This window comes from Hyposmocoma kahamanoa, unplaced genomic scaffold (genome assembly GCF_003589595.1).
Source record: "Hyposmocoma kahamanoa isolate Upper Pololo Valley unplaced genomic scaffold, ASM358959v1 169, whole genome shotgun sequence".
NCBI lineage: Eukaryota > Metazoa > Arthropoda > Insecta > Lepidoptera > Cosmopterigidae > Hyposmocoma > Hyposmocoma kahamanoa.
In genome coordinates this window covers 2,716,345-2,733,124 of record NW_020653611.1, presented here as the reverse complement: position 1 = coordinate 2,733,124, position 16,780 = coordinate 2,716,345, and the positions used below count along the sequence as shown (strand labels likewise).

General features: G+C 35.8%; 1 protein-coding gene across 1 annotated transcript in view; it reads left to right on the top strand.

Moving 5' to 3' along the window:
• The first annotated feature begins 44 nt into the window (after positions 1-44).
• Positions 45-16,780, top strand: part of LOC113225655 (TBC domain-containing protein kinase-like protein) — a 30,368-nt gene continuing 13,632 nt past the window's right edge. The window contains exons 1-7 of the mRNA XM_026458028.1: positions 45-280; positions 1,850-2,102; positions 2,913-3,129; positions 5,157-5,419; positions 7,533-7,776; positions 13,975-14,136; positions 16,011-16,188. Of these exons, the coding sequence (XP_026313813.1) occupies positions 82-280; positions 1,850-2,102; positions 2,913-3,129; positions 5,157-5,419; positions 7,533-7,776; positions 13,975-14,136; positions 16,011-16,188 (1,516 nt within the window). The 5' untranslated portion in view covers positions 45-81. The remainder of the gene's footprint in view (positions 281-1,849; positions 2,103-2,912; positions 3,130-5,156; positions 5,420-7,532; positions 7,777-13,974; positions 14,137-16,010; positions 16,189-16,780) is intronic.

The window sequence follows — 16,780 nt, the reverse complement described above, 5'->3', positions numbered from 1 at the left end:
GTATTTGTATTTGGGATTTTGTGTTTAGTTTATTTTACGGTTAATCGACTTTTGTAGGTTTGAATGCCATAAATCATAAATATGTGTGAAGAGAACGAGGAAGATTATAAATTTGCCGCCTGCACTTATTTTGCTAAGAATCATCCGGGGGAAACGTGTGGAAGTAATGGTTTGCCTCTCACTCCGAGTTCAATCACCATCCTTGGCCGGGCTCAGCAACTGCTGACGCTGGAGCATCCCAACTTATGCACTTACCTGGACGTCATCAGAGGCAAACATGGTAAGAAACAACGTCTCTTTAAAACCTGAAGGGCTAGCACGACTTGCAGAAGAGCGACGTAAATCGCGACAAACTGTTATTCTGGTATACTGCAGCAAAAGGTTTTCGAGAAAATAATTTTTGAAAATCGTGAAAATTAAAGCAAAAGAAAGTCCTAAAGTCCTTCCCTATTCTGTTTGCGAGAATAACCGTTTGTCGCGCTTTATTCTCCTTTTTCGCGCAATTTGCTCACTATCGTGTTATCCCTTCTGTTGTTTACCTATAAGCAACTTTTACAACTGCTCATATTCTTTACCTTGCAATTTAAATTATGCAAATATCTATCACTATTATATTTGTTGAATAGCTTCAGTCTCTATAATTCTGAAAATATTTCTTCTTTGTGTCAGCTTTCGTGCACACCTCTAATGCAGCAATCATAACTTATCATTGTAGTCATCAGCTCCTATACAGATTAACAATTAGTAGACGCCCTCAGTGGCCTAACGGTTTGTACTGTGGGTGACAGATGAGGAGGTCCTTGGTACGACTCCTGGTGAGACCAATTTGGAAAATGAACTTTTCTAAATTCTAGTGCGGGGCTATGTTGAGTGTGTGCATTATTATTATTATTTAAGAGAACAACATTGACCTAACTGTGTTTTGGTCATTATTTTGTAACTATATTTTGAGAAGACTTATATTTTGTTCTTTAAGCATTTTTATCCTATTTAATTTCACCAGGAAAGGAAGACATCATAAAAATATTTGATTGTTATTAATTTTTGAAGTTTTGTAATAAAACATTACTATTGCAATATAAATTTTAGTTATATTATTACCATTGTTAGGTGAAAGTATGTACTACCCTTAAATCAACATAAGTCTTAATAAATATATACTTTATGGTTGCTGCTAGTAATAGAAACTGAAATGTTCCAAAGTATATTGGTGAATTGATTGAAGTAATAATTAACCACCAATCTAAGAATTAATTTTATTTTAAGGCTAATGTTCTGACTTTACGTCAATGTTCTTCTGGCATTCTCAAAGTTAATAAACTTTTCAATAAGAACAACGACGCAACTATAGGGCGAAATAATAACTAAACAGCTAACAAAATATGTATTTAGAATTACGAAACTTTTTCACAAATAAAGCCTTATACCTTTATTAATGATTTTTTCCAAAAAAGGCTATAATTATTACCAATCGAAAAAAATATCAGTAAAAAATTTAAAAAAATATTTAAAAAGTGTATTTCTCAAAAATGAAATTTTTGCACTAATGTCATTGTCTTTCTAGATGTGCGTATTTATTTACTAGCTCTTTAAAATTCAGTATGCCTACTCTTTCCAGAGAGCTCTATCAAGAGCTACTCTTCTCCAATAGGGATGTGCAGTCAGCTTCAGCACTTGCTCTATCTTTGATGCTGACGGGTACAATTGTTGGTACCAATTTGTGACTATTTTGCACCATTTGCCCAGCCCACATAATATATTTTCTTTTACAATATAATCTAAATTGTAATGTAATATAGTGTTTAATCTATAATATGATATAGTACTTATATAATTTGTTTATTTTTAGAGAGAATAATTGTAGTAGCTGAGGTAATAGGAAAATCCCTAAATGAGTGGAAATCAAAATTGTCATGTGAAGAAATAGTAAACATAGCCCGACAACTGGCCAACGCTCTGGTGTTCCTTCATGGACATAATATCACGCATAGAATGCTGTCAGATGATAATATCCTGCTGGATAGTAGCGGTCGAGTAAAACTTTTCAATTATGGAATGTTTTTTATGACTGGTGGGGGAAATGAAGTTTCATTTCCACTTGGGTAAGTTTTCTAAATGTAATAATGAATCGGGTTTCTGTACAATAAAATTTAACTTAATCATGACCGCTTAACTTGCAATATTAAATAATTTGATGCACCACAGTGAGGCCGTAGTTCCTGGCAGGTAGACTCTGGATGAAAATCGGTTCTGTGCAAAGCCAGTTTCTACAGTGTACACTGCAATCAGGGTCCTCACCATGCACTAAACATAAAACTGCTCCGCGAGTTCTTAGCCTAACAACCGCGAAAACCTAAGAACACAATAAAAATATGTCTCCTAAGTTAATTTTATAATTCTAGTGAATAATAGTATTTGTCACCGTGGGTTATTAAGTAATCTGTGCTGTGGCCACCTAATTGATTGATTTCTTAACATTGATATTTTATTCCATCAAACTCATTGACTTACAATTATATGGACGTCGGATCCGCGCTAAAAAGTGTCCGAACTTATAGGGCGTTAAAATCGTATACAGAGCGTCATTCACGCTTTAGTCTTCGTTTGTTCGACTGACAGCGAAGCAAGCAAAATTAGACAGTACTGCGATGACATTACAATTTAAATTCAACGTTTTAGCTTTTTCATATTCCTTTACATGTCACTACGTTTCAATAGGTTGACTTGGGACATTTTTTTCGTGGTTTTTGTATTGAATAAATTAAGTTTTTGTAATGAATTTAAATAGGTAGAAAAACATCCATTAACTTTTATTTTTTAAATTTGATCAGAATTGTTATTACATTGTTACTATTGTCTTTTTAGTACTGTTACTGAATGCAACCGGTGTAAAAAAAAAATCTTATTTCCAGTCTTCCTAGATACCTAAGTCCAGAGACGATTTTAGGTGGTGGGGGCCCGGCCGCAGATGTTTGGGCATTTGGCATTATTCTACTGGAACTATGCATTGGTAAACTATGGCAAAATCTGAAACCAGGACCTATACTAAGGAGGATACTCACTCTGGTCCATGCTGGGAACTCTGCCGAGAGAATTGCTAGAGAACATGATTCTTTTGATACTTACAAGGTAGGTTTAAGTTATGGTTACTTCACATTTACCGGTGGAAATCACCACCTGTACCTCGCTTAAACTGCAAATCTCATAGTGTCAGACGGTATGTTGTTGTTTATGCCTCAGGTTTCTGAAATATTTCATCAAGGGTCAAGGCGAGGTATTTCAACGCGAGCTTACATTTTAGGAGGCGAGGTGTGGGGGACCGCCCTCGCGTCCCGCAACTCGCGCCCCGCAACTCGCGCGTTGAAAATTGATATGAATAAAATAAGAACAGGCAGATAAACTTTAACATAGATCCGACGTCGACAAGCGCCCTGTGGCGACTGACGGGGCAGCGGGCGGCGCGGCGCGTCTTTAAACCGCCGGGCAATTTTTTTTTAAGTGTTGGGATAAATATAAATTTCATTATTACAAGGCTTCAGTTGAAAACCAAAATTTAGCAAGTTCTCCGAAATGCTTTCTAGAAATTATGTGCAAAGTTAGATATTTTATTCTTAAATAATTCGTTTTAGATTTTTAATTTAACCTGTTTTCAGGATTTTATATGATCGGGTGAAGTACATCCTTACGTGTATCGTATATATTTTGTAAGACTGTTATATAATAGCATATACCCAAACCGTTTGATCTAACAAAATAGTTTTTTTTGCAGTGACTTGCCTTAATCTGGCAGTTTTATAAGTATGAAGCATTCTTTTGGATACATAAACTAATGTACAACAGGCAGCCCTCCTATACCAGCCGTCTTCTTGTAACTTAACCTCATGATTATTGTAGTAATTCAGCCCCAGACAATATTATTCCTATGATCACGTAAACGCTTGGTGTACATTGTAATGAAAATATCGCATTCGAATTTAGCGCTGTACATTCAAAATGACCATAGAAAATACGTTTTTCGTACAAAACTGAAGGTTTGGGTTCTTGCTTGCGCCTGGGAGTCTACTCGTTCTCCGTCTGACATCGAGGTCCGAAACAATTACTGTCAATTAAGTAACACTCAACCATATTAAAAGACAATATCAAGTATGGAGCTTCATTCGCATCATGCGTCTATTATTTCTAATAGTGTTGATCAAAACTACAACATTAGAGGTCTACACATGTTGAAGCGTCCTTTCGGTACTCTAGGTATATACTATTCAGGGCCCCACTGTACGCTAATTAAAATATATAATGCGATCCCAATAAATATAAAAACACAAGATACACATAAGGCCTTTGTAGCCCGTCTAAAGAGCTATCTACAGAGCAAAGCTTTTTATTCACTAAAATAATACTTTTTAGAAAATAGTACTTAAAAATGAATTACCAAGTTTATAATTTGTAAAGTATGTCAAATGGACAGAACGAGGCCTAAACGTAAAAGGAATTACTAATATTTATTGTTGATATTGCCTAAAATTCTGTTCAGGTTTTTTTGTTATTAATCATTCTTAATTTTATTTAAATAATGCAGAGTTTTCTAATTGAATTGTTTTTAATTTTATTTTAATAATGTATATGTTTTACTAAAGTAAGGACATAGTGCCATTAGAATGTTGCAGTGCCCCCACAGGGTGTTACATGTCAAGTACCATTAGCATATGAACACCTGTTATATAACCATATAACTTGCAAATAAAGAATATGAATATGAGCTAATAGTGTTGTTCTATGTGTGAACAACTTCATTTAAATATACAAGCCACGACACTTTAAACTTCACGACTATCTGTCGTCACGACGTAATGCGGCGGCCTAATTGTTTCGGACGCATGTCATGAATTTATATCTAGTACATTTAAATGTACAGTCAACAGCACCTCAAGCATTTTTGTCCGAATATAGCCTCCAGTACAACGGAGCAAGATCCGTCAACGTGTAGTTTGATATACTGCTGTCCTGGGTGATAGTAGGTTAAATCTCAACAGTCATATAAAACATAATTGCGGAATTGCTTGTGACCTCATTTATCCACCTGCCCGCAAGGTGGAGGGGCATTTGACAGAATCTATAGACTGTCTGTAGTCTGCCCTTACATGTAATCTCATTTTCAGCAAGTGCCAGAAAATCTAAGAAGCCTAATTGAGAAATGTCTTAAAATATATCCAAGTGAAAGAGCAACATTTGAAGAATTAGTTGCAGACCTGTCTAAAATGGACAGCAAGCAATTGGTTGAAGTAAAAAGAGCCCGAGGCCTATTGGGATGCAAATTGCAATATCTGTACCATTGGTGGCAACTGGCTGGAGGGGACATACAAGCTGAATTGAAGAAGAATTATTTGGTTAAGAACAGCCCTCCTATATTGTCTATGCCTATGTGAGTGACAGTAGGTTTAATATGCTTTTTGATAGCTTGTAAATATCAGACATTCTGCCTCTGGGCTTTCACCGCTCAAACCCTGTCCGCGTTGGCATGTTAGATTTCATGTCTCAGTTACATAGATTTTGAAAACGTTTAGTAGCGTGGAAAATATATGAATGAATCTATTATTTATTCATTAACAATGTACAGTCATATACACAAGATACCCGACAGCCCAAGCCGACTTTGTCGACCTTTTGGTTCTGATCACAAAAATGTGGAGAAAACTATTAAACAAATTTAATCTTTAACCTGTGAGTTGTAAAATTTATTCTGGAATGACTTCCTGGTCGTGTAATTAGTGAATGACATTTTAAGAAAATTTTTTAGACATGTTGATCTTTAACGTATGGTACTTACTTAAATACAGAACACAAATTTCAACCAGCTTTAGTAAGGCCGTCGTGATAACGCCGTATTAAAAATAAAATATTATTTAGCTATGACTATATAATATTGTATTTTTTTTGTTTTTGACGTCTGAATAGGTGTAAGGAATGTCTAAGTCTTGTTCATACAGAACAATAATTGCTAATTTTAATAATTCCGTTAAGTGCGGCATATTAAAACAAGAAAGAAAACTTTGAAAGTCACTAAAACCTTGGAAATAATTAAAACTGAATAGACAAATAGGAACGAAACGTGGAACAACGCTTAAACACAGAAGACATGATCGTATGCAAACTGCAGAGCGATTTCGTGATATGTTAATCTATTCATACCCACCCTACGCTTTATTAATAATACTTACCCACCCACCTTAAGCAATTTCTAGTGAGCACATATTGTAAGTTGTCAACGTTAACATTAAAAAGTGAAACAATGCTGTTAAAAATGTAAGGTTAACGAACCACGGGTATTGTAATTGGCAGTGGATACAACAAGCCGCTCGACCAATTTACTTGGAAGTTAAACGACTAAATTTAGTATTGGTTTTATAGATATGTTCATCATCTGTATTGCTTACACAATAAAGTTGAAATTAGGTACTTTAATTTTTTCTTTGTTCAATGCGTAAGATAGCTCTCAGAATCAAAAGGGTCGGTTTGGGCATGTTAAGGGGTCAGGTATCTCATGAACATGACTGTACATAATTGTGTTTGAATGACATGGATTTTAAATTAAGAATCATTCAAATTAATTAAAATACGGGGTCAAATGAATTATTAGAAATTTAAATAAAATAATTAATTAACAATAATAAAATGTCAGGACAAGAAGTATAAAAAATATATTATGAGTCATAGTGAACAATTTAAAACAATGAATTAAGAAATAAAAATCAAAAATATGAAAAAATTTATAAAATTTAAAATTCTACAGAGTAACAGCATTTATGTAATAATAAAACTGTCTTTTTTTTAATAGTTTTATGTCAGTAAAAATCTTAAATTTATGAAATAATGTCATGGCCTGATATTGGAGGCAGTGTGTCACAATATTTAATTTAGCCTCAATTACATTTCTGAATTCTTGGTCCTTTTTTTCGAATTTGATGTTCAAATGAAGAGTCTCAAAGTTCCGTCTCCGCTTTAAAAGTCCTGGCAGCAATACCATGAAATCTTTAAAATGTTGGCATGACTTCCATGGAGGAATCCGTACCATAGTGCGAATGGCGCTTTTTTGCATATAAAAGCACACTCTATATTGGAAACACTTTACCCATAGCGCAATGCTATAACGAAGTTTTGATTCTATCAAAGCATGATACACCGAATTTAATTGTTTTATAGCTATACGCACCCCTCAAGTGGAGTTACGTCAGAAATGTTTATTGCTCCATTAGATACAGAAAAGTATAATCCACATCCTCACCAATTGTTCGACTAATATTGTCGATAGAGGATGTGGGTTATATTTTTCACGTAACATTTGTGACATTTTTGACGTAACTCCACTTATGCCATTCTTCCATGAGGGGTGCGAATATTATCTTTAAACTACTTAAAATTAAGCTAATCACTTCGTCCCTTTAATAAGTGTAAACTAGTACACGGAGACCCATGGCCAGCAGTGGGACTTATATTAGGCTAAGATAGCCATTTTAAAGATCTGCTTGACTTTTCAGAGCAATTCTTCTAGACGGTTGTACTATAGGTGGCAAAACTGGAGCACTGTACGACAGGCGCATTGCAAAGTACAGTCTGAACCTTCTCAAAATACGTTTAAATCACGTGTCACCTCATGATTACTATCCGCTTATGCACGAGGGAAGAAAAGAATATGATGCTGTGTCCTTGCCAAAGATTATCAGGGAGAGGGACACTGAGTACCAGTTTTATAGATTGCTGTGGTTCCAGAGATTATTACATGTAAGTTTTTAAATTGTAGTAATAATAATAATATTTATTTCATTGATATACACACACAGCAAAATTAAAAACAATGGGTGTGTTACATAAAAAAAAAACTTATTTCACTGATTGTACATATGTACATTGCTGCTTATATAAAATGATTAAACTACCAAATCCTAAACTAAGCAAAAGCTTATATTCTGGGATTAAGGGTCGTATTCCAGAACTCTACTCATTGCTCAAGTCATGACTTGAGTATTACAGTGAGCACTGAAAATCACACTCAAGTCCTTGCCATTAGGGTCGTATTTCCAGTGCTTGAAATCATACTCAAGTCTGCTCAAATCCTGACTTGAGCATTGAGTAGAGTTCTAGAATACGACCCTAAGTGTTCCTCCACACACTGGTTATCACTAGGTAAATACAGTACAACCAAGAGGTAAAAATCAACAGTATAAAAAAAGACAATTGCTATGGTATGTAATTATGAAAACTACGACAATAATAAAATTTAAAAAAAGGCTAACGGTTTTAAAATACGCTTTGATCTCGTGGTTGTTATTATTTGCGAATTACTGAAAACTATATTTTAGATTACATATATAAATTTATTTACTTCTAAGTTAGCGTCCGTTTCATGGAAGATCTAAGAAAAGTCCACCCCACCAAGTATTTCCTGAGTGGTAGAGTAGTTGATACGCTGAAGTTCTACCAGCATAAGAGTCAAAGGCAAGTTTTTTACTCAAACAAAGGACGGTTGGCATATGATCTGTAATACAAGTAGCCAACACCAAGACGAGAGCTGGCTGATTAGTTCGTAAGAAAACATGATCCAGACAATTTCCAACTCTAGTAGGCTAGAGGTCAAGGAAGGAAACCCAAGGACGCCATCAAAGTATCGGTCGCTGTTATTTGGTTTAATGTCAATGTTTAAATCTCCAATAATAGTAACATTTTTAAAAGAACCTAGAGTGGATATTAAAATACTTAAGTTACTATAAAAATTTTTTAGATCTCCATATGATGGCGAGCGGTAGACACATACTACAGCTGTGTCATCAACTACACACTAGGCAATTAGCATCCAAAAACACAGGTTCATATACAGTACAGTTTAACCCATTTCTTATATAAATTATCACTCCATCATTTTGAAAAGGGGTTGTTGAGTGTAGCATTCGACGTGAAATCATCCAGTAAGGGCAGAATACCAGAATTTCTAAGCCAGCACTCGGTAAAGACCAGAACATGAAAATCCAGTTTGGTAGTTGATAATACTGCGAGAAGTTGCCAAAAACACTTATTAATACTTCTAATATTAATATGTACGATTTTCAAACTCTCACCTAGACCTTCTACGAAATTTACACAGCTGTCGGGTGGGCAACAAACAGAATTTGCGACCGTAATATTGTTTAATTCTTTATATGTGTTATAATTATTAATACAAAGATCGAACACTCAGAAAAAACACTCAGAAAAAATTCCTTCGATCCGGTCGGATTCGAACCAACGTCTTCTTGCATACCGTGCCAGACACCATACCAACTAAGCCACGGAACGAACCAACGGACCTCACGAATTTTTCTATGTGCTTGCGTCGTCTTTGTACTTAGTTTTTCAACGACTTTTTAGTCGTAACGCCATCTATGAGAAATCTATTACAGATTTATCACCCAGTTAGTACCTTTACAGCTACCAGTCCTGGCGAGTTTTTCTGAATGTTTTTTCTGAGTGTTCGATCTTTGTATTAATAATTATAACATACTAGTGGAGTAATTTCACAAAAAATAATTGAATATCAATTCAATAAAAATTTAATCATTATATATGTTTAAATTAGCCCTTTAACTATTTATGAAGCACCATTAAAAATCTACTATGATTAAATAAAAGGAACTAAAGTTAGATTATATAAGCCGAAGTCAAACCAATAGTCCGGCACAAGTCTGCGGCCGTAGTGGGCTGCAGATGAGATTTTAAAATCATATGCATGAGCGAACAATACTGAAACCCCTGATCGGCTTCGTGAATTTAAATAAAACTTGGAATATATTGCGTACAGGAGCATGCATGGAAGAAGGCGATTAACAAAATTATATAGGTGAATATTAATTACGTTACACAAAATATTAGTGTTACGAAATAGTCATTTTTTTTGTTGCACTTTTAGAAGACATTCCTCGGATTTAATTGTGTAAACTTCTTTGGTCTCTTGATTCTTACGCAGCAGTATCTTGCCGTGCGAAGTCAAACAAAATTTGTACTCATATCGCTTGGCAAATTCACGCGCTTGGTAAAAAACTCTCCTTGAGCTTGTTGAAAGATGTTCGTCCACGTAGATCGGTTTCCGCTCTCCTGGAATTCCGATTATTTGTGTATTTAGTTTGTCTTCACGACGTTCGTATTTCTTGTTGAACATGCGTGCATTTGATAAAAGCGACATTTTAGCACGACTGACGTGAACGCTGCAAGAATACTCTTCGCGGTACCAAGTTTACCAGGCAGGCGACAAATGTCCCGAAAATCAGAATTTTGTACATTAACACCAACAGATTTTCCGATTTGTGAGACCATCGTAATTAAGTCTTCGTAAATACGAATTTCAATAGCAGAGGAACGTGATTTCACTTGAATCTCCAATAAGTGTCGTTCCAGTCTATAGATACGACCTTGGTTTTGTTGTTTTCCCGTTTCGAGCTCTAGCTTTATTTTTAATTTTTTCATAAGCCCGGCTCATGAAGTCCATCGCTTTCTCAATATCAATGTTACTTTTTTGGATTTGGCGCCATTGAGACTTTAGGTCCGAGATATCCGACACGAGCCTAGACAAAACCGCATCCTGTTCCGACTTCCAGTTATCCAGCATTGACCTCAATTCTTGCTGAAATGCAATCATCGAGTTGGATGACGCAACATCGGCTTGGTTAGCCTTCCACTCGAGCACGTTTAGTGCGCACAGTATCGTGCCGCAGGAACCGGAGTGCCTGCTAAGTCCGAGATGTAGGAGGGGAGCGCTGAACTTTAGGCATATTTCAAAACAATGGGTAATCCTGAGTGACGCTCCTGTAGTAGTGAGTCAAGTAAAGTAAGTACAAATTACAAGTGTAAGAGCGACTCACAGCACCCCAAGCATCCGACTCGTCCGTCAGTCGTCCGTCGTAGTACGGCATATACCAAAGTTTTCGCTCCATATTTGTAGAATTAACCTCGGTCAAAGTTACTGTGGGATACAGTAGTGGTGAGTAGTGGGATGTATTCTTTTTACAAAAGAAAAGAAGAAAGAACAGGACAGTAACTAGCGCTTACTACGCGTATGCTTATGCCTGGCTTAGCTATGGCGTTGCATTGTGGGGCAACAACACTGACGCTAAAAAAGTTTTTGTGTTACAGAAGAAATGTATCCGCATACTCGCTAACATAGACTCGTTTACAAGCTGTCAATCGTATTTCATTAAATATAATATCTTGACTTTACCATGTATATATATTTTACAAATGTGTCTTATTGTCAAGAATAATTTGAATGCATATCCTCTACATTGTCGTTCAGTAAAATTAAGACCCAAATGCAGACTAGCAACAACAGTTTCAAAATTACAAATGGTCAACTTGGGGCCATATTCGATGTCAATTAAAACTTATAACGCACTCCCTCACTTTTTAAAACTGATAAATAGCGTAAAAATATTTAAAAATCAACTTAGTAAACATCTGTCTCAAAAATGCTACTAAGTATTCATTACAAGATTTTTTTAATGACAAGGAAAATTGTTCATAACGTCATAAAAAAGGAATTTTGATATGTTAACTATATTTATAAAAAATATGACATAATTATGTAATTTAATATAATGACAAATGTTATGACTATTATTATATAATTCTAGAATAATTTGACGATTAATTTTTTTTTTAAATACTTTAGACTTCAATTTGACATTCATTTTCCAATTAATTCATTGACTTTTCAGAAAATATTTGTTTAGATTTAATTATCATTATAATGATATTTTAATTAATGGTAATCAAAATGTGTATTTAAAAAATTGACATTGCTACGCCCCTTAGGTTTTCGCGATTGTTACACATAGGAATGAAACTATTTTTCCGGATTTAAATCGCGTATATTTGTTTTTTCAAACAAACCGACGTTTCGGGCCCTTTACAGGTCCCATGGTCACGGTTGACTGGCTACGCCCTTGCAGGGTACATGTTTGATACTGTAAACTACTATAAGAACCATTATGTAACATGTTTTGCAATAAACGTTGTTATTATTATTAGAAGATACCTACAAAAATTTGTCTTTACAAAGCAAAATCCTTTACACTCGATTGTAATGGAACCACCGAATATTGCCTCAAATAGACGGCAGCCTGTCAAGTCTGTCTTTTTGAAAGATGGAGTAAAATGACAGTTCATTGCGTGAAAGTTGCCCGCTCGCAAGCTGCTAATGATTGCAGTCGACAAATATTCTATATATTATGCAGTCTTATGCAATAAATAGCTGAACTTGTTTCATTTGAATCGTTCGTCGGCCCATTCTTCCAACTACTGGGCACAGGTTCGTTTAATTTGTCAATTTTTGTAAGTTCTTTACCTATTTCAAACACACACGCACAGAGATTTTTCTATTTTTTCTATTTGTTTTATTTTCTAATTAGCTATCAATTTTAATTTACTCTTTAATTTTCATTATTTTTGTTAAATTTTATTAGTGTTACTTTTCTGATAAACTTGTCAAAAGGGTGTGAGCCTGGTGATCTGTAACACAGGTCCCCAACCTAGTACAGACTCCAGCTGTCACTAAGGTGCTTCATATTTAACATGAAATGTAACAAATCTGCATTTTGTAAACCTTTTTGAGAGAAATAAAGCATTTTGTATTGTATTGTATTTCTGCCGCCAAACAGTAATGTCAGCTTTACTGTGTTCCGGTTTTGAAGGGTGCTGGTGAAATTACAGGCACATGAGACTTGTCAACTTATGTCTCCGGATGGCGGGCGCAGTGGCAGTGCCCCTCAGATCTTTACGATTTAAAGCTCTGAGTGGCACTGCAACTGTTATGGACAGGCGTGTAGCTTACCATCAGGCGCATGACGTGTCCGTCCTGTCACTTGATATTATAAAAAATACAAAGAGGAGACGAATTTTAAAGGTTTTCACTTTAATTCAAATAATCATAATTTAATTTCAAATAATTTAATTAAAACGTATGAGATTACAAATTTCATTCGATACTAGTAGGCTAACTGTCAAAATAAGAACATCATTAGAATGTCGGAACATTCACAATTGAGACATTTTTAGCAAAATGTTACCTTCTTTCACATTCTATCGATAAAACTGTCGACAACAACTACATGACAATTCAAAATTGTATTAAAACTGCCAACCCTGCAAATGTAATTTTACTCCGTCTTCCAAAATGACAGATCTTTCGAATTTCTCTATTTGCTTGTTGCGGATCTCTGTATGGGGTATAAACGGTTTTTTTTTTGTCGTAACGCCACCAGTGAGAAGTGAGAACTTACAAAATTCGATTCAACTGTCATTATGACAACTTAGTACGTTTACGTTAATATGCACGTTTTCATGCCTAAACTGGGTGATAGACGTACGAGGTTAAAAATCGCGGTTTTAAAGTTTGCGTTCTTACTCAACTCGACGTCGGCGTCGGAGTCGTCCACGTCCACAAATAACACGTCTTGTGTTATTTGGGAATAATATCATATCACATTTTGAAAACTAAAAAAAGAAGACAAAATCGGCGAGTGTGGGTGAAGAACTGGCTTATGAAAAGAGAGCATTTATCACATGTAAATTTAGTAACAGAGTTACGTGAAGAAAAGGAAGACATTCGTAATTATTCAAGAATGCCCGAGTTGTTGTACGAAGAACTCTTGCACTTAGTTACACCTATAATAGCTAAACAAGATACCTGCATGAGAGAAGCTATTTCATTTGAAACAAAATGGCGGCTCGTGACTCGGGACGCTGACAGACATGCGAGTCAAGGCGGGCTACGAGCAAGATTTTAAACATGTTTAATCGCTGATGGACTTGCGCGGCAGTTTTAAAATTCGCGTACTTAGGGTGACACATGAGTGAAAAAGGTCGTCAAGCCACAAGTACGCGTATTTACTCGTACGTCTATCACCCACTTTACAAATAATTCTTCTAACGTTCTTGTTATTGCCAATTTTTAAGGGTTACCCATACACGCGCCCGTATATCCGTGCTGAAGCCGAGATCGACATCCCCCCACTGGTGCGCGGCGACGTGTGGGCAGCCTTATTGGGCGTAGTAGGGGACATCGAAGAGCAATACGAGAGGATTGATAAGGAAACCCCTACCCCGACTGATAGACAGGTTGGTAAAGTTAATTGATATAGACTATATTTAACTGCCTCTGTGGCCGAACGGTTACCGTGCTGGACTGCCACGCAGAGGTCCTGGGCTCGATTCCCGGGCTGGGAGGTATATTTCTATGGTATACATTTATTTCTCTCGTGAGTTTGGGTGTAATTTGTGGTTGTCTATGTGTGTGTGAGTTTCCCTATCGCGGGGCTATTAAAAATATAAACATAAAAATTATCGAAATATCAAGCAGTTAGTTTATTCCCTAAATCAATTACTAGTTATTTGAGAGCTGGTAACACCGAATGGAGTTGGAAATGTCAGTTTGGCGGGGAAGTAGCACTTACAAACCCATAGACTCTAAATTTAACTGTTTTGACGGTATTATTCACCGCGGGCTTAACGAATTGATAACGAACAACGTAATGACCAATGATCAAATAATTCCTGACACAATTAGTGACGAGAGAGTTTCTCTCAACGTCTGCCTTTTACGTCCTATTCCGACATATATGTCTAAATTGCCCTCGGAACGACGAAAGCTACAAGCAGCAAATTTAGAATGTGCTGCTGCGGAGCTAAATTAGTTTAAATATTTTCTGATAACACATTACAACTTATTTCTAAAAAAAAAACCGATATCAAAGTATGCTTATTCGCTTTCGCTGTGTTCGTTACCGCGGTCTCCTCAAGGATAACCGAGTCGCATATTCAAGTCCTCGTCAAAACTAATCATGTGAGCCCAAACACAAGGTAGCTGCTGTACACTGTTGAGGAGTTCTCTATCTGTCTGTCATTTCCATTTTATTTTTCATTTGAATTACATTTATGTGCAAAGTTTCATTGAAATTGTTTAAAGGAAAGTGGGTGAAATTCAATAAATCGGATTGACTCCCTTATTTGCCATCCTTAGAGGTGGAATATACAGGGTGACAGGTTGAACGAAATAAATATTTAAAGGGGAGAATTAGTAGCTGATACCCATAACGGATATATAAAAAAACTGCCTGTAGTAAAGCGTAGTACAGGTGACAAAGGGAGGAAACCAAACTTTCTTCCGTACTGTACAAGTTTATTGGTTAATAAAGTCGGTGGAACAGTATTACAACACAACAGTAACTAACAGTATTAAACTACTCCCCCTAAACAACACATAACGGAAGTCCCATACACCGTTCCAATTAGGAAGCAACCGCTGGTGTACAATACCCTTAAGTAACTAGCGATAGGTACTAACTATGTACGCTCTAAAAACGCTGTTCCAGATAAGGAAGTAGTTCTGGGGGCCTCCAGCAACCTCTTAAAACAATATTACCTTAACCTTACGTTGACTTTTCATACCATGACGCCCTTAAAGTAAGCTTATTATAATGTTAACACTATGAAGTTTTATTGGCAGCTTTGTGACTATTCATTCACTCAGTTCGTACCATGACGCGACTTTAACATTAAAGTAATATTGCTCTTATGTCAAATTTAGCAATCTTAAAATAGTTACACGGTTGCAATGGAAACAATATTATTTTCGAATTTATTGTCTAAATGTTGATTTGTAATGGTTAAAAGTTAAGTTGAACTTATTTATTTACATACATCTTTTTAATATTTTGTTTATTTTTTATTTAATAGTAATAAGGAAATAATTTCTCGTTAAATAAAAATACGCGAAGTTTATTTCATAATATTATAACAGCACGATTTTTTTTCTTACTTTTAGGGGCGATTTTTTACATATTCGGTTAGATATCTGCTAATCGTTTGCCTCTTTAAATACTTATTTCATTTAACCCGTCACCCTGTATACTTGAAATTTTAATCCTCATCGCACACAGTGCAAACCGTTGGTAATGACGTCTCATACATAATTTAAAAAATTGGTTGTATAGATTGACGTAGACATTCCGCGGTGTCACCAATACTGCTGGCTTTTATGCGGCGCAGCCGGCCACCGCGCACTGAAGCGTCTGCTCAAGGCCTGGCTGCTCACCAACCCTCAATACGTGTACTGGCAGGGCCTGGATTCTCTAACTGCCCCCTTCCTTTACCTCAACTTCTGCAATGAAGGTTTGTAGAAAGCTGCCTTTATTTTATTTTACCTGTTTCTGTCTAATAATGTGATCATTACTGCGTTCCGGTTTTGAAGATTTCGGATTGATGTGCTTCATGTTTAGTATGTTAAAAATAAAGTACTTAATTTCTGAGTATTAGAAATTAAATATGTTGTCGCTTCTTCAACTTATTTATTCTAAAAATTGTCATCATAAGCCGAAAATTCCAAGCAGATGCCAAATTCTGACATCAGAACGACAAGTTGGACATGTCCAGATAAGTCCGGACGGATGGTTACCCTACCCTTATATAACTAGTAAGCACGCAGTAAAAGGTAATAAAAAGAAAATTAAATGGCATTGTTGCTGTGAGCTTGCGTCGGTGTACTGATTTCTGGTACTACTTAATATTTTAACGTTGAATAGTGCGTCAATGCTAAAAACATGACATAAATTTAGTTTAGTTCAAGTTCACGCATTTTGAACTTTAATAGCAGTAAAGGTTGTTGTGAAAGAGTTCGTCCAGGGAAGTATTGGCATCTTACATATTCCTGCCGCCAAGCAGTACACATTACTGCGTAAGGGTGCTGGTGAAATCACAGGCACGT